The sequence below is a fragment of the Cygnus atratus genome, chromosome 1 (genome assembly GCF_013377495.2).
Source record: "Cygnus atratus isolate AKBS03 ecotype Queensland, Australia chromosome 1, CAtr_DNAZoo_HiC_assembly, whole genome shotgun sequence".
In the NCBI taxonomy this organism is placed as follows: domain Eukaryota; kingdom Metazoa; phylum Chordata; class Aves; order Anseriformes; family Anatidae; genus Cygnus; species Cygnus atratus.
This window is the reverse complement of record NC_066362.1, coordinates 101,028,901-101,049,524: the sequence shown is the minus strand read 5'-3', so window position 1 is coordinate 101,049,524 and position 20,624 is coordinate 101,028,901. Positions and strand designations below refer to the sequence as shown.

Below are 20,624 nucleotides of genomic sequence, written 5' to 3'. Positions count from 1 at the left end.
AAACTTAGCTTAGAAAAAAAGTGATGAGTTCAATTTCTAAGTCTGCAGCTGAATCTCTTTATTACTATTAATGATGAATCAGCTATGAAACCTCTGTCATAAAAGCAACATGAGACAAGTTTGCTGATAGATGTGATTTTTTATTTTTTTTAAAGTCAGTCATTTTCTGCATGTTTCAGAAGGTGTCCTCTTGCTCCCTGTATCTGCAAAAGAACAAACCACAATAAACTACAATACAGGTGTATAATATGGGAAAAGACCTATGCCTAAAGTAGACAGCCAGGACTTCTCTCAGTGTCAGGAAGAAATTCAGTTGATTGGCACAGATAGAAAATAGTCAAAAGAAAGACAAAAAGAAAGTCATCAGTTATGAACACTAGGGTTTTGTTTTGTTTTCTTTATCTCTTTCAAGTGTCCTCTGTGCGGCCTGCATGCAGCTTTTCTTCCCTTTTTTACTTGCTCAACGTTAATTAAGCCCTTCGCTTTTATTTCTGCTGCAACACGTTAATAACAAAAGCGCTAAAATAGAAAACAAAAACTACCACAGAACTGGTATGCTTGCAAAGAAAGCACACCTATTAATTCTAACCTGCTCGCAGAACCCCTCCCGTCAACCTGATTTTGCAATCACTCTAGCCTCTCTGCTTCTACAACGCGCTCTAGGAACCCGTTCCCCAGGGGACTCTTTTACCACACCCGTTCCCGCGCCCACCCGTGAGAGCGGGCAAGCTGGCGCACGCGCAAAGCGAGGCGCAGGGGCCGGTGAGCTGCAGGGCGGCTGGGCGGGCGCGCGCGCGCGCGCGCGCATGCGCACGCGCAGAGGGCCGAGTCTTGTTTACTTTTCGCAAAGCGCGGAGTGTAGCGGGGGGGGGGAGCTTCTGCGCAGGCGCCGTGACTGGGTGCCGTTTGAATCGCTGGGCCCGCGGCGCGGTGAGCGGCGGCGCGCTCGGTGACGGGAGGGCGGGAACGCGGGAACGCGAGGAGCGCGCGCGCTCTGCGGCCTCGGAAAGCGGCGGTGGGAGGGGGAACGCGCAGTTCCCTGGCAGGGCCCGGGCCCGTCGGGGAGGGTGCTGGAGGCCTCTTCCGCCTGTTGTGGAGCGGCTCCTGCCCGGGGAGGCCCCTCCTGGGCAGAAAGGTGGGAAGGTGAAGGGCAGTTCCTTGCTACAGAGTCCGGGTTTGGTCTCCCCTCTCGCGCTAGGATGCTGGGAGCGTGCGGCATGCAGCGCTGTCACCAGGAAGCGCTAAAGAAGAACCGGGTGATGCTGGCAAAGCAGCTGGTTTTGAAAGAGTTGATGGAGCATATGATAGAGAAGGACATCATCACCGCTGAGATGATGGAAATGATACAGGTACGCGGCTTGCGCTCTGCTGCGCTGTCAGCTTTATTTCTGCCTAAGCCCAGTGCCACTCTTGGCAGTGGCAGCAAAGCAAAACTCACGTTCTGCTGTGTTTTATTGTGTGATTATGTGTGGAGAGCATGCACCAAACATAGATAGGGCTTGTTTGCAACATGCACAAGAACTGTAAGTTACTTTGGGTGGTAAGGATTTTGACTGAAACTTAATAAATTATTAGTTTGCATGCTGGCATGTAGTTGTAGTAGACTGTTCTTCATGAGTCCGGTGGTGTCTTCCAGCCCTTTACTGTTATTTTGTGCTTCTCTTTTTTTTTTTTTTTTAATCTGTAAAGGTGGAAATACTACCAATTTCCAAAATAATCCTGTGGGAGGAAATAAATAAACCTATTATAAACAAGTTTGTTCTGGTGCTTGCACACCTTTCACATTGTTTAAATATTTCATGTGATTTTGTAAATTTCGTGAAGAATTTTACATGACCCAAGACTCTAAAGATGACAAATATTGTTCATAAACTTTTGTTACTTATGCTGAGCAGTGGGTACTTAGGAAAAGAAGTCATTAGAAATAGTTTGGGATTGGCCCTAAGCATACAATAATACACTGAAGACTGCAAAAAGGAGATGCAGGTCTTCAAAGAGAAAGGAGACTGAAGGTAATGACTGAAGGTGCAAGTCAAGTACATCTTAAGGGTCGTGTAAGCAACAGAGAGGCTCTTTGTCAAGTAAGGTTGATGGTCCTGTCTTAAGAACAGATTCTAAAAAAATGATGGGCTGTTTGCTGGGTATTAGTGCAGATGGTATGCACCTGAGATTGGCAAAGTTTTTTCAAGGAATAAGGAAAAAACTTTTTGATGAATTTTGACTTGGTGTGCACCAAAAGACAACGTGAAATTCTTCGTGATACATCAAGGATACTTGTGCCAAGTCATGGGAGGTGCAGGCAGTCTTACCTGAAGTAGCTTCTATTCCTAGTGAAAGAGGACAAAAATAATAGGAAGATGGTAAAAGTCAAAGGGTGACTCAGGAACTTATAAAGTATGGGTGGTTACTAGAGATGCTCAATTGCTGACCAGCAGTTAGTCACTGGAGGGAAAAAAAAAAGTCCTCTTAAAGTCAGGATAATGACAAATACAATTAATCTCTTAGAAAATACTGCTGTAGTCAAGTTGTTTTAAACTAAGACAGGGAGGAAGAAGATTAAGGGAGTCTTCCCTTCTGGATATAATAAGTAAAAGAAGATGCAGAGGTACTTACTAATGGATAATCAGTAAGCAGAAAGTTTTTAGGATGGAAAAGTCAGGTAAACAGTACACTTTCTACACAAAAGTGAGAGCTTAGGTGTGTATGAATAGAAATAGCAGCTTGATCAAGAGAACAGAGTGACTTGAACTACTGTTGCAGGATATGAAGCTGGAAATTACAGCAAAAATATAAAGTTGACGGGCAAGAGGACAACATTCACAACTGAAACAGTAATGCTGCAGAGTATGCATTGCACTGGCAGGATAGAAATGACGGGAATGTTTGCAGGATAATACTAATCATTAGAGTGCAATAGATAAATTAAAAGTAACAGGCATTTAAAGGAAAGATCTTCTGAGCCAAAAAACACTTTGTCCTTTTTGCAAATTCATAGTACTCTAGAAGAAAAACAATAGTATTACACTCTCTGGCTTAAGTGTGTGCTAAGGTCTTAGGAGAACTGTTACACAGACTGTTCTTGAAAATGTGTCATAACACTAACTATCATACACCTTCCTGGAAATAGCGGGAGAGAAATGCCACTGTATCTGACAATAGAGCGTAGGTTTTCCTGGATTTGTCAATATCTAATTTCTATGTATACCTTACCCCACCCAAAAAAAAAAAAGGTCATAGAATGAAGAAGATCTGGATAAATAATTGTTTTAAGCCATCTTGTCTTTAAAAAAAAAATATGCTGGTGATATCTTTCTTTGATTTAAAATCAAAGGGAAGAATAAACAAATTGGTTCTGGAAATATCTTAAATAAACAAACAAACTTTTGTAATCTAAGGGAAGTGAAATAAACCAAGGAGCTAAGGGAGATGTAAGAAGCATGGAATTTAGAGTTATGGAATGGTTTGGATTGGAAGGGACCTTTAAGATCATGTAATTCCAACCCCTCTTCTATGGATAGGGACACCTTCCACTAGAGCAGGTTGCTCAAAGCCCCATTCAACCTGGCCTTGAACATCTCCACAGATGGGGCATCCACAGCTTCTCTGGGCAACCTGTTCCATTGCCTCACCACCTTCACAGTAAAGTATTTCTTCCTAATATCTAATCTAAATCTACCCTTTTTTAGTTGAAAACCATTACTAGTTGTCCTATCACTACACTCCGTGACAAAGAGACCCTCTCCTGCTTTCTTGTAGGCCCCCTTTAAGTACTGAAAGGCTGCTATAAGGTCATGTTGAGCTGGCAACGTGCTAAGAAGCTCATGTTGAGCTTCTTAGGACCCAACACGCTCAGGTCCTTCTCCTCAGGGCTGCTCTTGATCCATTGTCCACCCAGCTTATATTTGTTCTTTGGATTGCCCCAGCTCAGTTGCATGACCTTGCGTTTGGCCTTGTTGAACTTCATGAGGTTTGCACAGGCCCAGCTCTCAACCCTGTCCAGGTTTCCTCTGGAAGCCTGTCCCTTCCCTCCAGTGTGTCAGCCGTACCACACAGCTTGGTGTCATCAGCAAACTTGCTGAGGGTGCACTCAATCCCACCGTCACTGTCACCAACAAAGATGTTAAAACAGTGCCAGTGCCAATACTGACCCCTGAGGAACACCACTCATTACTGATCTCCACTTGGTCATTGAGCCATTGACCACAAATCTTTGAGTGTGACCATCCAGCAAATATAGACTTGATTTTAGTAAGAAGTTTGTTAAATAATTTAAAGGACGGAACACTGTAAAGGACGGAACACTGAAGTCAAGGGACATTGTTGATACAAAAATAAGTGCTATTAGCTAATCATGAATGAACATAGCTTGAAATTTTAGTAGTAGCATTAGATCAAAAAGATTTTGCATTATCATTCCAATGCTGCAGGACAAAAGCCAAACTATTTTGAAGAACAAGCTGATTATATTTTATGAAAGAAAACATAATGGTGTGGAAGTTGTGCAGCATAGGGTTTACACGTGTGCCTTAAGGTGTTTTGTCTGATTTTCCTATGATTGCTCGTGCAGTGTTAGTGTTTGGTTCTGTGTAACTCACCAGTCATTTCTTATCATTTAAAAAATGAAGAGATCTTGGATCACAGTGATAATTTTAAAAATGTAAGGTCAATTCCATGGAACCCATGAAACTTACTTTCAGTAGCCAATATTTTAGTATGTGATGTTTCAGTTTTCTACACAGGGAAGGCTTTTATAAATTAGACAATTTGTTAGCAGATGTCCTGCTAACATGCTAAAAATTAGAACTTCCTGTGAATGTTTTACAGAAACGTAAATTTAATTTTTGATTGTTGCTTTTTCTCATATACTACCATATATTGCTTCATTGGTGTAAATGTAACACATTATACATATATAGTGTCTTTTTGGAATTGACTGTATGAAATAAATATTTTCATTCACAATTTCCAAGGGATTTGTGTAATAGTGCCTGAGACCATAAACACATTGAGCAGTAGTGAAAACGGGTTCTGGACTTTGTGTATTGAAGGAGGATAAGCAGATACTATTCAGACAGTAACTGGAAGTAAGAGGTTAGAGAGAACAGGGTGTATTACTGTATGAGGAAATGTATGAATTGTTGGCTTGCTTCACTGTCATATACTCTCCCCCTTGAGCTAGTAGGAACAGAGGGGTGGGAGTGAAATAAGCTAGGAAAAGCTGTAAAAAAGGATCTAGCATAGCTAAGCATGGTGACAGGATATTTACGTGAAGGAAAAAGATCGAGTTGTTCTGAAGCTTAACTGAAATGAAAATGAATTGTGTTGGCGTGTTACTTTGAGTGTTGGTTTTGTTTCTTCTCTGGATCTAGGCCAAGTCTGGGAGCTTCAGCCAAAATGTGGAATTCCTCAATTTGTTGCCCAAGAGAGGCCCTTATGCCTTCTCAGCCTTCTGTGAAGCTCTACGAGAAACCAAACAGCAGCATCTGGAGGAAATAATCTTGAAGACAGAATCCAACCTAAGCAATGGGATTGCACGGGTATATCAGTTTTAAAAAATAAAATGGATGGACTGCATTTGGGGTTGGGTTTGGGCATACAGGCATTTTTTTCAAATGTTTAGAAAAAAATGCTTTTAGTGGAAAGGATGGGATTTAGTTGCAAATTGAAACTTGCAGTAGCCTTAGAATAAAAAGATAGTGAAAAGAATTTGAGATGAAGATAATTTTCACACAGAAGCAGAGAATGGTTGCGGTTGGCAGCAACCTCTGGAAGTCATCTGGTCCAATCGCCCCCTGCTCCAGCAGGGATACTTACAACAGGTTGACCGGGACCATGTCCAGACAGGTTTTGAATATCTTTAAGAAGGGAGACCTCACAACATCTCTGGGTAACCTGTGCCAGTGCTCAGTCTCCCATCTGTGTCGGGTTGTTCAGACAGAATCTCTTGTGTTCCAGTTTGTACCCATTGCCTCTTCTCATTACTGGACACCACTGAAAAGAGGCTGTCTCCTTTCGGATATTTTTGCACATTGATAAGATCCCCTTAAGTCTTCAGTTTTCCAGGCTAAGCAGTCCTGACTCTCAGCCTTTCCTTATATGAGAGATGCTCCAGTCCCTTAATCATCTTTGTGGCCCTTTGTTAGACTCCCTCCAGTATGTCCATGTCTGTCTTGCACTGGCAAGCCCAGAACTGGACACAGTACTCCAGGTGTGGGTTCACCAGAGCTAAGTAGAAGGGAAGGGTCACCTCCTTCTATCTAATCTGCTGGCAATGCTCCTAATGCAACCCAGGATACTATTAGCCTTCTTTGCCACAAAGGCACATTGCTGGCTCATACTCAGCTTGATTTCTACAAAGGAACCCAAGACATTTTATTCAAAGCTGCTTTCCAACCAGTCAGCTCCCAGCATATGGGGTTGTTTCTCCCCAGGTGCAGGATTGTGCACTTCTTGTTGAATTGCATGAGGTTCCTGCACATTCTTAAGTTTAACACGTTCTTACTGATGTGTCATCAAGAACACAAAAGCTGCATATTTTTTTTCTCTAAAATCTTTTAATTTAGTGTTAAAAGATTCTCCAAGTAGAAAGCTACTAAAAGACAGTCTTCTCTGCTGAAGGGAGGGACTTCCCTTTCCTAATTTTGTTATCTTTATTCTTACCATTTCACTCTCTGCTGTTGTTAACACCAGACTGAAGGAAGAATTTAATAAAGATTCAGTATTCTCAGTGCATTGAGAAGGATGGGAACTCTCAGTAAGCGTGCTTTATACTAAGGAAGAACGACCAGATATTTCTGAGCAGAGATGTTGCCTTATCAAAATTTATAATTTATTAGACTAGGCAAACAATGAAATTTTGAAAGCAACAAAAAAGAGGAGTTATTGAACAAACCAAGTTTTGGCAAAAATAAGAGTAAGGTGTCCCAAAAGGGCATTTGGGTAAAAGTAGAGATGAGCAAAGAAGGGAAGGAATTTTGCATTAACAGGAAGTGCTGCTGCTATCTTGTCATGATCTGTTTTATTTGGATGTAAACCACAGTATAGTGTTTTATGTTAAATTGTATATAATATATATAGAATATATTATAGCAAGTCGTATATGTGTATGTAAATACCTTTATCTTTGTTTAGTAATACCTACAGCTTTGTACTGTAAAGAAAAAAATAGATGTCTTTTGCTGATCTTTTCATGGATTTGTTGGATGTCTTGTAGCTTGAACACTGTTATGGATCAAATCTTCCACTCCCTCCAAGTGAATCATGTAATTCAAAGAAGCCACGCTGGATTGGTGAGTCATACATTACATCATGAATACCTGATTGGTTATCTGGTTGGTTGACTCTACTTTATTAATACTCTCTTACTTCAGTTTTACAAATAAACTTGCCACCACTTTGCTCATCCTCAGAATACAAACTTGAAAATGAACTGACTATATTATGATCAGATATAAGAGGCAGAAATAGGCTGGAAAATTATATTTAAATGGCATAGTGGAAAGAGAACCTAATTAATTCTAGTCAGCTTCATTTATCCTTACAGGAAATTTCATTGCTTAAGTAGAATGTGTCAGTTGTAAAATTTTACATCTTCAAGGGTTTTCTTCTTCATTTAGATTTACAGTAGAGTATAAGTGAACTAGAGCTGTGGAAAGATACTGATCATTGACAGTATTCTTCTTAACAAATAATTGTAAGGTGGTATGTAAGGTGGGCCCGATACAGACTGCTGTAGCTTCCCATTGAATTCAGCAAATCAACTTTTCTTTAGCAAGAATTTTTGACTTACGTCAGGGATCTGGTTGTTGGAATGGATCTCCTTGTTAGTTTATATGTTATATCTGGTAACACCTGGAGGGTACTCATGCACCCTAACCACAGCTTTAACTGTGGTGGTTATTAGGAGCTCTCTCTGGTATTAAAGAACAGACGTCTAGTTTTCAAAGGTTGTTTTTTTTAAAGCTACAAAGGTTACAGTTTTTTTATAGAGCATTGTGGTGGTGGTTTTACCCAGCTGGGCAGCTGAACTCCACCACAACCATTCTCTCACCCCCTCTCCTCAGATGGAAAGGGGGAGAAAAGACAATGAAAAGGGCTCAAGGGTTGAGATAACGACAGGAAGATAGATCACTCAACAATTATCATAATGGGCAAAACAGAATCAGCATAGGGAGATTAATATAATTTATTACCTATTACTAACAAGCTAGAGCAGTGAGAAACTAAAAGCCAACTAAAAACACCTTCCCCCCTCCACCCTCTTCTATGTCCTCCCCCTGAGCGGCACAAGGGAATAGGGAATGGGGGCTGCTGTCAGTCCCTAACACTTCGTCTCCACCACTCCTTCACAGTCACTCTCTTCCCCTGCTCCACGTGGGGTCCCTCCACAGGATGCCGTCCTTCTTGAACTGATCCTGCGCAAGCTTTCCTCAAATGGCAGCTCAAGAACTGCTCCAACATGGGTCCATACCAAGGGGGTCTATCCATCAGGAACAAACTGATCCAATGTGGGTTCCCCACAGGCGGCAACTCCCGACAGATCACCTGCTTCTGTGTGGGCTCTTCTCCACAGGCTACAGCTCTGGCCTAGAGTCTGCTTCTGTGGGGGCTCTCTGTGGGCCACAGCCTCCTCCAGGCCACATCCACGTGCTCCACCGGGGGCTCCTCCACGGGCTGCAGCATGGAGATCTACTCCATGTGGGACCCATGGGCTGCAAGGGGACAGCCTGCTCCACCGTGGGCCTCTCAGAGGCCACAGGGGAACTTCTGCTCTCGTGCCTGGAGCACCTCCTGCCCTCCTTCTGCACTGGCCTTGGTGTCTGCAGGGCTCTTTCTCACTCCTTACTCTCCCACGTGTTGTTGCACAGCAGTTTTTTTCCCTTTCTTAAATCTGCTCTCACAGAGGTGCAAGCAGCGTGGCTTATTGGCTCAGCTCTGGCCAGCAGAGGGTTCCTTTTGAAGCCAGATAGAGCTGGCTTTTATCTAACATGGGGCAGCTTCTAGACTCTCCTCACAGAGGCCATCCCTGCAGCCACCTACTACAAAAACCTTTCCACATAAACTCAGTACAAGTATATGGTCCTCCAGCTGGGAGAACCATGTCTCAAAATGCTGAAAAAAGGATTTCTAGAGACCATGAATGTTATTAGCTCAGTCTCTTCTGGACAGGGGAAAGAATGTCTATAAATGGCAACTAGTTAACTCTCATTCCCTTTATCTGCTGCTGACCAGAGGTAAAGGGTTGTTCAAAGGCAGAAAGAGCATTGCACTTTATGGAAATTAGAAATGTCTGGTTTGATCACTCATGTACCTGTTCAGCATAAAATGTGAAATAGAATTGTGTCCAGTGAGAATGGGAATCTTTTATAGAAGGAAGAACACTTTTCTATTTTAATATTTCTAGTAATAGTTTATCAACCTTACTTGGAAATGGATGAGATACTGAACAAAATGACAGAAAAGCACGCTGCTCTAATTTTAGATATAAATTCTGTTTTCACACTCTTTAGAACTAAACTTGATAGGCCTTAGGTTAACCCACAAATGACACAGAGTATTAAAGGTTGTTGCCAATAAAAAAATATAATAAATAGGTATACCGTACCAGTATGTTTGTTTTTTTTCTGCCATTTTTCATCATGTGTGTACAGTCCCTGATCAAACAAAATTTTTAGATGTATGAATAGAATAATACAGGAATGTGCCTTTAGACATCCATAAATATGTACTTATTAATATGCAAATTACTACCTTATGCAGAGACTTTTCAGTTAGTATTTTTTTGTTGTTGTTATTGGTATTTTTGTTTTGCATAGAACCAGTGGAACATTCTTTGGATAATGGAGATGGTCCACCAATTCCTCCAGTGAAGCACTGCACTCCAGAATTCTATCATGATCACCAGCACTTGGTAAGTAGTTGACAGAGAAAATCTCTTTAAAATGTGAGGTATTTGAATATATCAACTGAACATGTACTACTTACAACTGAGTTGAAACATGTACTTCATTGGGATGTAGATTAGTGTTATGCTCTTGCTGTAACTGAGAGCTCTTACCAATAACGTTTGATTTGATGTAGTTCTCATTTAAAAGTGACAAGAAATTCTGAGAAGTTCTGTAATTCTGTACAAATCTCTGTCTCTGGGTTTTGTTTATGAAGAACTTCATGGAATGCCTTCTGTTCCGTTGCTCTGTGCTTGTAAGCTGTGTATATTACTGCCTCACATTTATTTGTTTGCATCCCCATCTACCTTCTGTGTTCTGTGTGCTGACACACTCTGCAAATGGCTGTACAATATTAGAACTGTTTTTCAGCACACTGTCACAATCTTGGGTGTTTTAATTGCTAACTGTATCGGGAAATGTCTCCTTAGGCACAAAAATTAGGTCAGAGTTCTGTGCAGTCCTGGGTAGAACAACCTGAATTTCTAATCCTTTTCTGTAGCTGCAGAAGTTATGTAGATAGTCGTAATTATTTTGTTTGTTCTGTTCGTAAAGCATAGGTTGTGGTGATGGTGTAGGCTTAAGGAAAACTAAGCATTTCATATAATAGGGCAGACGCTTTACTAGGGTTACACTACATGTTAACGCTTAACATTTCTGTTAAAGGCTCTATGTTGTTACAAGGCAAAGCAGGTTTTGTTTTGCTTTGTTTAGGTTTCCCCAACAGAAAGTTACAATTGGGCAACATCAGTGTGAGCCTAACTCACCTCTTTTTATATCTGTGTCTGTTTACACCCTATTTGATATGGTCCTTCAGTATTAAAATTTACTTCCGATCTAGGTCCCTCAGTATTAAATTTACTTCTGGTTTACAGGGATTTGCTATTACTATTTACTATTGGTTCGTTGTTAGAGTGGGAGAGGCAAGCTTGTTTCGAAGACACCTTTCCTAAATTAGCTTTTTTCCCTATTAACATTTTTTGACATCTTCTTGACTTTGAGAACTGGTCACTCATTGTCCCTTTCTGCTACCGTTGCACTCACATGGTATTTTGTATCTCTACTTGGTCCCAACCAAAATTAAGAACTGTTAGCTCAGTCTTTCCTAATGTTATACTAGGCCTTCAATGGGTATGATGAAAATATGTTTGGTCATACTAGTGTGTGTGTGAAAGGAGGAGAAAAATGAAAAACGTTAGCAAGAGTTAATTCACAGTATGAAATTTGTAAGCTGTGTTCCTTTTAAAATAAGAAATAAGGCAAGGTATTACAACATCTTATTAATAGTTTTGTAAGATCATCAGTTGTGGAGACTTACAGAAACAGTTGCCTTTGAAACCCTTTGCAATATAAACATTTGTTATGTTAAACCACACTTTTTTGACCTCTACCATGCCTTCTCAAAGTAGAAATCCTGCAGATTATTAGTAATCAACCTAGGACATAGGGTTTAGTGTTCTACTCTGAAACTCTATTATTTCCTTGTATAGTCTAAATTTACCGATTTTAAATCTTCTTCTCAGGCATATAAACTGGTATCGGAGCCCCGAGGCTTAGCACTTATTCTTAGTAATGTCCATTTCAATAGTGAGAAGGACTTGGAGTATCGCTCAGGTGGAGATGTGGACTGTACTTCCCTGGAGCTGCTTTTCAAGCATCTTGGGTATCAAGTGACTGTCTTTCATGATCAAAGTGCAGAGGTAAGCGGGATACTAGTACTTTACAAACAGTATGGCTGAGTTAGTAGCTGTTACATGAGCATCTTAAGAGGTCTGCTTTGGTTTAGCTAAGCTTGATCAGGAAGACATGAGTAGTCACTTTTGAATAGAAAAGGAGGCTAAATGGGATGATGTCTGCTAGCATACCAAAAATAAGAAGCTTGGAAAGCAAAGGAGTTACCATATAAAGTAGGATCACAAAGGACCACAAGAAGTACTGCCCTTGTAGTGAGAGGTGCAAGAATATCTAGACCACACCTGGCATGTGTGTTAATACTGAGAATGAACAGGCTCCAGATTACTCTAAGTAGCCCTTTCCAGTGTTCTGCTATCCTAAAAGTTATGGTTTGCAAATATTTAAGTGGTACAGAACCTGTTAAAGAGTGTTTTATTCAAGAAGGCAGCTTTTACAACATTTTAAGTCTTCCACACCTGCCAAGTTATCATATTCCCTGAAGTTTTCTGCCTTAAATAGTTGATGTGTTTTGATTATATTTGAATGTCTAAAGTACCAGAATATGTATCCGGTAAGATGGTCCAATATCCCAGCCAGACTCCAGTGTCAGTATAAAACCTCTGTAAAGTATCAGTTGCTTTCTTCTATGTTAAATCCACATATACCAACTCTGATATTTGCTGTGTCCCCCTGTTGGACAGTATGGAAAAGTAGAAGTCCCAAGTTATTCCTAAGAAACAATGTTATACCTAGGACTGAATGATACACAAAAGAAAAAGAACATTTTGCTATTTGTTATGGAACAGATGTCTTTTGTCCTGTAAATCTGATGTATGTAGTTTATTCTGTAACTGGAGGGCCATTTTTATTTTTCCCTTCACATTAGCCCATTTTCCCTATGTAATTCTGGGAAGGATTAAGCATTTTTTCTCTCTTCCAGGAAATGCAGAGTGCGTTGGAGAGATTCTCTAAGCTGCCTGATCACCGGGATGTGGATTCCTGTGTAGTAGCTTTACTTTCCCACGGTGTAGAGGGTGGAGTTTATGGCATTGATGGCAAACTGCTACAGGTATATTACTTTGTCCTGGTATGTTGTAGGTTACATCTTGGAAAGTAAAAATGGAAGGAGAAAAAAAAAAAGGAAAGTGAATTGATGGGGAAGCTGAGGATTTACATTTTTAAAAAAGCAAAAATAAGAGCTTGTGGGAAGAAAATGGCAGAGAGAGCTATGAGACGTCTGTAAGATAAGGAATGACATAGATATATGCCAGATAAGAAAGTTGTTACCCTATTCTCTCTTCCTGTTACATGTACTAGGTAGAGTGCATGATCTCAAACTAATAGGAGCTTAGGGTGCGGTGGATGTTTGTCACAGAGTTAGTCGATAAAGGATAAAATATCAAGAGTAGTGAGGTAATAACTAAAATATAGGGAAACAAGGTGACACTGAGTTTGGCTCACAGAAGGCTGCAATAAAGAATACTTAGCTTTTTTCCTTCTCTCAGTTGCAGGAAGCTTTCCGGCTCTTTGATAATGCAAACTGCCCAAATCTCCAGAATAAGCCCAAAATGTTCTTTATTCAAGCCTGCCGGGGAGGTGAGTGCCCAAATACTGGAAGCCATGATTTGGCATGCCATTAAGGCTCATTTTACACACATACACACCCTCACATTCAACTTGCTGTCAACTCTCCTCTTTGCTTCTCTCAGGTGTAAGTGGGATCCATATTCACCTCCCTCTGCCCTGCTGCTGCCACTGCATCTGTTGCTCTGTAAGTGTCTTTTGCTCTGCATGAGGTGTGTGCATTGACTTGCAGACCCCAGAGCACCTCAGATGTAAAGCTCTATCATAGCCCACTCATATTGAAACTTTCTCTTGCTATATCTGCAATAGGGGGAGTGGGGCTTACGGTGCATCAAATTACAGCACAGCATGGAGTGGTACACTAGCACTGGAGTCTTGTCTGAATACCTGTCTTTCACTTGATCCTGGATATGTTGTCTCTTGTTTTGTTGTCTCATGAGCTATCAAAGTTAGCTGTTACTTGTTTTTTTGTTTTCTTTTTCTTTTACAAATCTCCTGCTTTCAATCTTTTTTTCACATACTATTGCGATTATAAAATTGTTCTCTTAATTCTCAGATTTGTTCTTTTTCCACTCTTTATGTTTCTGTTGTTTTTTTTAATTTTGCTATTCATTTTTCCTTCTGTTGTAACTAAACATATGTCTATAACAAATTACTTTTCAGATCTGATAATGGCCAAATTTTCCATAAAGTGGACTTAAAAAGATAGCTGTGAAACCACAAGTACTCCAAAGAGAAGTTCTGTCTTAAAAAGCTTTGTTTTTTTCTCTTATGATAGAAAAGTTCTCTTTTCTAACATGTATGCTTTTTCCCCTTCTTGTTTTGTTTTTTGGTTTTAGTTTTCTGTTGTTTTTTTTTTTTTTCCATTTTAAGCTGAGCTGTATAGTTTGTCCTCTAGGCAAGAGCATGTTTCCTTCACCTATTATCATGTTTCATCCTAATTTGGGAAAAAACTATAAAGCCTAGGTGAAGTATCAAAAATATTTGAGTATATTTGAGTATCAAAAATATTTAATCCTTTAAGCATTTGGGAATATTGTAATGTGCATCTTTACACTATAAATATAATGCAATTCTGTTCCTTATGTTATTGAATGTTTAAATATTCTTGAACAAATGTGAACATGCAGATTCTTAACAGTATGGAAATAAGTGTAATAAGCCAGAATTGTCTGCTGACCTATTAGGTAATTAGGTTTATTTGACTGTAATGTTACTATAATGGATCTGTTCATGTTAAGACATCCTGTTTGGCCTTCCTCTTCCCAAAAAAATTTTAGTTAGGAAAGAGTGAGAAGCTTGCTATGCAGAATGCTGCAGAACTGGGATATTGCAATAGGCAAAGGATTGAGACTTGAGCAACTGAAAGGGGAAAAACAACTTTAACTATTTTATTTAAATATATTTTTTAACCTCATGTGTAAAGATTGATTAATAGTCGGAGAGGAATACTAGTTATGAAGCAATTGAGCTGTCAGCAAAATGTATGCCTTTTGATGCTGGCATTTAAAGGTTAGACTAGCCAATGCTGCTTTAAAAAACAAAAAGTATTTAAAAGGCTGTCCAAATAGTGTGGACAAGTAGTAGATTAGTAATCAATATCTCTATGCCTTGCAAGTTAGCTGAAAGCAGTTGAAGTAAAATGAGAAATGCAGAGGATATTTTTTCCCCTAACTACATGTAATAAGCCTTATCTTTCTCCTATTAATGACACATGAAAAAATGTAGATAAAGAAGAGTTGGTATGGTCTACTTCATTTCCAAAGGACTTTGGAGGGAGTCTACTAAAAAATTGAAGTAGTCCACTTACTGTTATGGATCAAAACACAATGGTGACAAAAATCAGTGAGAAAAGATGACTAGTCAGATTTCACCATTACATCAAATGAGGCTTTAAACCTGTTTAGTATCTGTGTTTAATATAGTAGTTGGTTCATCAAAGTGAAGAACTGCGATAAATATTGACAAATGTGCAGTTGGCAGTTACTGAAATCAATTGGGAAAAGTGAAATCTATGAGCTTCAGGGAAATTTAAACAGATTGGATCTTTTTGGATAGCAGTTATTGGTGATATAAATTAGAGCTTGAATATGCAAAGTAATATCTTGACATAGTTAATGCTTTATACTTTTTAGTTACATCAGGAAGTTGACTGGAATGATGATTGAAGACAAATGCATAAGGAAGACCTCTAATTCTGAATTTTTAATGAAAAAATCTTTTGATTTGATACACTGCAATATGGAATGATGATAGCATGAATAATATAGCTTGGCTATAAAATTACCTTCTTCTTATCTGAAGTAACATATGCTATGAACAGTCCACTGAAGTTTTAAGATCACAGAACAAAAAGGGATTGGAGAAGAGTAATAAAAGGCATGGGGAAAAAAAGTGTGGTTAAAAATGGAAAAAAAAATGCATTGCTATCTTAAAGAGAGGAGGAAGGAACATAATGGAGTACTCCCTAAATTTTGAGATAGGGAACCTTAATCATAGACTATATGTAGCCTATAAGACAATTACACTTTTCCCGCTGTTGTTTTCATTTTGGAGGAAAAGAAGAACCATCTTGCTGCATTATGAACTGACCATCTCCTGTGTGTGCTTACAAGATGCAACTAGTGCCACTGCCTGTAAAAGGGTTAGAAATCCAAACACATTTCTTAGGTACAACATAGCAACAGAGACCTAGCACCATCATAACAGGAAGGCCTCCGAAGTGGATGCTTATGCTTCCTAAATCCAGAATCTGATTCATGCTATTAGGAAGTAAGTAGAGCAGTAGATTTTTGTCTTATAATACAAGAACAAAAGGGCAAAATTAAATAGAAAGCCTGTAAAAATGTAGCTTTATTTTTCTTGCAACATAGCTGGACTCTTAACGTTATTGCCACTATTGTTAGGCTAGATTACAATGGAAAATCTGTGTCATGTAAACAACCAATTGAGGCTATCTAGAATTGTCATAATACATACTAATGAATCCTGGAAAGGGCATTAAATGTTGTCCAGGTTTTAAAGTCTACGTACTGTAGATGTCTGTCTGTAGTGTTTGGAGTCAAAATATTTTTACATTTTCCTATTGCACATATTATGGTTTTGATTGAAGCAAATGGAATTATAGTCAGGATTTTGAAGGTGACATATTTGGTTAACGTTTTCTTGGAGTTAAACCATAGCAACTAACATTACAGCTCTTGTTTGCATTCTGCAATAAGTAGGTATTAAGCACCGCAAACTAGACTAGTCATGTTTTGAATTTCTAACATAGGCAAAAGTTGAAAATAGAAGCTTTTAGGGCTAGGTATCAAATCCTTCCACAGATCATGAAGAACTCTCAGAAATTTCTTTGCTTTGCCAATTATCTATATTAATCTGCATGGGAAAGAAGGAAAAAAATCAATTGCCATGCAGACTATCAGTCGCATTATATTGAGCAGGTTCAGCACTTGTTGGTGTCTGTATTAGTTTGTGCAGGAGAACTTCCAGATGAGTTTTTAAAACAGCTGAAAAAGCTAACTGTTCACACAGAAGCTTTCAGTTTGACATCAGTTGTGGCGTTGCTGACAGGGGCCCAAAAATAAAGAAAACTACATCCAGTAATTCAAGATAATTTCTTCTTTTCTTGTAATTTATTTTTTCCCTCTTATTTGTTGTCCCTCACCCCCCCCCCTCCTTTTCCCCCCCTAGATGAGACAGACCGCGGAGTGGATCAAAGAGATGGGAAAGAACGGTCAGATTCCCCAGGCTGTGAGGAAAGTGATGCAAACAAGGAAGAAAATGTCAAGCTGCGTCTGCCTACATGCTCAGATATGATCTGTGGATATGCATGTCTGAAAGGTACTGGGGAGAGGCACTAATTCTTAGGGCTTAAGGAGTTTATATGTGTCTGTCTTCCACAGGAACTTCATTGTATACGCTCTTTCTTCTCAGGCACTGCGGCCATGCGAAACACCAAACGTGGATCCTGGTATATTGAAGCACTCACCTCTGTGTTTGCAGAGGACTCCCGCGACACTCATGTGGCTGACATGTTGGTGAAGGTGAGATATAATGCCTTTCCTCTCCCACACTTACCTGGTTTCTGAAGAACCTTCTGTTGCTTCAGCTTGCTAGGATTAATATACTCTTTAAGTAAGTGTTGTTGCTCCATTCATAGCAAAATTATTACTTCCTTTCCCATTTAAATATATATTTATATACAATTCCACATCAGTTTAATCAAAGTAAAAAATGCAGTGTTTGACTCTTTCCATTACACTTGTGTGACCACATGATGAATTTAGGAGGAGAAGTAATCTGACTTGCCAAGCACCACTTTTCTTATATAGAAATAGTATTTGTTTCAGGTGGATTTCATTGCCTGAACTGTCTCGGTATGTAGCAGCAAACATTTGTACTTACATAAGGGAAAGATTAAGAAAATGGGAGGACAGAGAGTGAAGACTGCAGTGTGACCACAGTAACTTGAGCTACTGTGGAACTGCACCCCAGTTCTTTATCCTTCCTGTAGTTTAGAAAAGCAGCATACCAGCAACTAATTGTTAAGATAAACAGAATAATTTGTGAGTAAGGAAAGCGATGACACTTTCCTTACTTCCGTTTTCTTAATCCTTACAGTCACTTTTTCTTTTTTAATCTTATGTTTAGGTGAATAGACAAATCAAGCAACGAGAAGGTTATGCCCCAGGCACAGAATTCCACCGCTGCAAGGAAATGTCAGAATATTGTAGTACACTCTGTCGGGACCTTTACCTATTTCCTGGTTATCTGCCAGGAAAATAACCCTGTCAGCTCCATTGGAAGAGAGATACTGCCAAAATTGAACTCTGAGTATGGATGTCTACGTTTCTATTCTTACGGGCTGTGGCATCAGATGCCCAAGCAAGGAACGTATCTTTATGTCTGGCCAGACCAATTCTTGATGTCTTTTTCTAAGATAATTTGGCAACTCTTTGTAATCTGATTCAGTTCAGGTTTTAAAATTCTAATATTCTGATTTATTCCTTATGTATGGACGTTGATGAAAACAGATCAGCACGGCAACTAGGAAAATGTGGGAACACCCTTTGGAATGAGACATAAGGACATTTGTTAGAAATGTGAATGCAAAAAGGGAAGCAGACTATTCATACCAATTTTGGAAAAGATAAGTATTTTTGAAAGGGAAAAGTTTCATAAAATGCTACTTATCTTATGCTTTTATTTTTATTTTTTAAATACTTTCTGCTTGGTTCTTCATGCATGACAGTCAGGTTCTCTGTACATTAGAGAAGAACTCTGTAGTGAAGGAGAGTCTTTCTCCTCTCTAAAATGGAGTGTTACTGTTTCCAGTACTTGACATTTACCGCTACTACCATCTTGATCACTTGAAGTCTGTTTTTGTGCATTTTTTCTGTAGTCGAGTTATCAAGAGAACTCGAGAAGAGTTACACAAGACATCCTGGGTTATTAGAAAAACAAATGGAAATCCAGTATTTTTCATACAGATAAATGAGTCTCATTAAAATGCCCCAGAAATAATTTTGAATCCAGAAATTCTAGATTAGCTCACCATAGTCCAAGTGGAAACAACTGTATAGAGTATTACTTTTGATGATTTTGTTTGCTGTAGTACCTATATGCCACAACAGGCATAGCATTCAGACACTTCACCAACTTCTCAGGAGTCTGTAAATTGCACTGTATAACTGAATCCCTGAAATCCTACAGCCTTGTGGAAAGGGATCTCTTTTAATGAAAATATTCAAGGCAGCTCTTTACAGTCTAAGCATGTTGCTTAGATTATTGGTCACTGCAGTCTGTTTCCCTTTCATTTAAAAGGGTAGAGTTTCACATTATTACCCTGATAAATGAGTTTTCAGCCATGATCATTTTAAAGCTGTTCATTTAGTTAATGTTGTTTGCAAAGTGTCATTTCAACTGGTCAATCAGAAATGTGCTATAATCCAACACTTTGTCTGGAAGTTTCCTGTTCATTCTCTTCATACTGTAATTTGCCTCTTGCCTATATCCAGTTGCAGTTACTCCCATGTGATGTAATGCTGGGAGATGGGCATTAACATTTTCTGCAGTAGCTTAAATTCTGATATACTGGGTTATGTATGGGCTACAATCTGTATACTTGAGTCCCTGTCTTCTCCATTCTGCAGCAGTAAGTTAGCATAGTTCCTGGTGTATTCTTTATGTGTGTGGGGGTTTTTTTTGTTTGTTTTTTTTACCTTTCTTTCAGGATAGAATTATGAATGGAAAGCACAAAGAGATGTAGAGGGAGGCGGGAAAATTAGGCATGTGCTTTTTCGTTGTTCTGCACAGGAAAACAAAGGCTGTGTTTTCTCCAGCTGACAAAGGTGCAGCATTAATATGAATCTTGCACTTACCTTACACACAACGTGATAAACAGAAGAAGAATCATACCTGCCAATTGTTGCCTTAGTCTGAAGATACCACTATAGGGCCCTGCAGCTGTACCTCCCTGGAGTAGAAACACTTCCTTCCTCAGTGCTCCCTCTTTGAAATGGTGCAATACTTTACAGATACGTAAATTGACAAAGCAGTCCACTCGGAAAGCTTAGATTTCTGTAGGATTGCATCAACTTGCATTATCACTGCCAGTTTTGTATATACTTTCTGTATACTTGTATTTTACTGCCTTGAGGTGTCAAAATAAAGAATTTTTGTTTGATTAATTAATCTGTGCAGTATCTTCCATTTGGAGAGCTGTACCTCTGTGCAGAAATGGAACTTCTGTATAAGGAGAATTTTGCATAATTTCTTAAGTTAATACCTCCCAGAGGTACTTTTGAACTCTCAGGCAGAATCCTGCTTCTTGCTAGCTGGATCCAGTATGGGCTACTTGTGAAGTTTGATAACAACTGAACTAAAAACTTACTAAATTCATAAAGAGACATGAGACAGAACCATCAGTTATGAGGCTGATGTTGTCATTCAGCATGTAGAATATTTAGACTGGGTAAGCCAGGGGCTTGATGTTCTGGAAGGAAGAGCTGATGCCAAAAGGCTTCCAGAAAAAAAAAAAAAAAGGGGGGGGGGGAGAGTCTTGGAAAGAGGAAGGACCCAAAAAGGAGGCGAACGTCTGAACTGGAATAAAAATCATGAAAGAGTTGGGGAAGATCCACGGGTTCAGAGCTGCGTGGAAACTAATATGAAGGGATGCCCAGAGAGCTTGACCCATAGTGGCCAAGACTGGTAACTGCAAGTAGCTGTGCAGCAGAGCTAACACAACTTTCTGGCCCGCCTTTAGAAATAAACAGTGATCTCTCACTGCTGGGAGTTGAGACCTAGGTAATGCACCTGGGGGAGCCAGTGTGTGTGTATGTGAAATAAGAAGATTAAAGTCCCGTTCTCGTTAGTTCAAAAAAAACAAAAAACTATCCATACCCACTAAAGTTTGTTGTT

At 39.4% G+C, this 20,624-nt stretch overlaps 1 protein-coding gene across 3 annotated transcripts; it reads left to right on the top strand.

Annotated features, from left to right (window-relative positions):
• Positions 1-873: 873 nt before the first annotated feature.
• Positions 874-20,233, top strand: CASP2 (caspase 2). 3 transcript variants are annotated; one of them, XM_050713100.1, is made up of 11 exons: positions 874-930; positions 1,199-1,349; positions 5,370-5,537; positions 7,214-7,289; positions 9,816-9,910; positions 11,468-11,644; positions 12,559-12,687; positions 13,124-13,214; positions 16,896-17,045; positions 17,139-17,248; positions 17,856-19,896. In XM_050713100.1, exons 2-11 carry the CDS (start codon positions 1,200-1,202, stop codon positions 17,988-17,990), a joined length of 1,281 nt encoding a protein of 426 aa, XP_050569057.1. In that variant the 5' UTR covers positions 874-930; position 1,199; the 3' UTR covers positions 17,991-19,896. The 3 variants fall into 3 exon arrangements, with proteins under 3 accessions (XP_050569057.1, XP_035402008.1, XP_035402009.1); XM_035546115.1 differs by having other exon boundaries at positions 894-1,349; positions 17,856-20,233; XM_035546116.2 differs by lacking the exon at positions 874-930 and having other exon boundaries at positions 1,115-1,349; positions 9,822-9,910; positions 17,856-19,872.
• The last annotated feature ends 391 nt before the right edge of the window (positions 20,234-20,624 follow it).

What these genes read in the sequence shown, in the direction of transcription:
- CASP2 (XM_035546115.1), top strand. Translation starts at nt 1,200, where the DNA reads ATGCTGGGAGCGTGCGGCATGCAGCGCTGTCACCAGGAAGCGCTAAAG. An exon ending in AAAGAAGCCACGCTGGATTG is followed by an intron (nt 7,290 to 9,815) that starts GTGAGTCATACA and finishes TGTTTTGCATAG; the next exon opens with AACCAGTGGAACATTCTTTG. An exon ending in TGGATATGCATGTCTGAAAG is followed by an intron (nt 17,046 to 17,138) that starts GTACTGGGGAGA and finishes CTTTCTTCTCAG; the next exon opens with GCACTGCGGCCATGCGAAAC.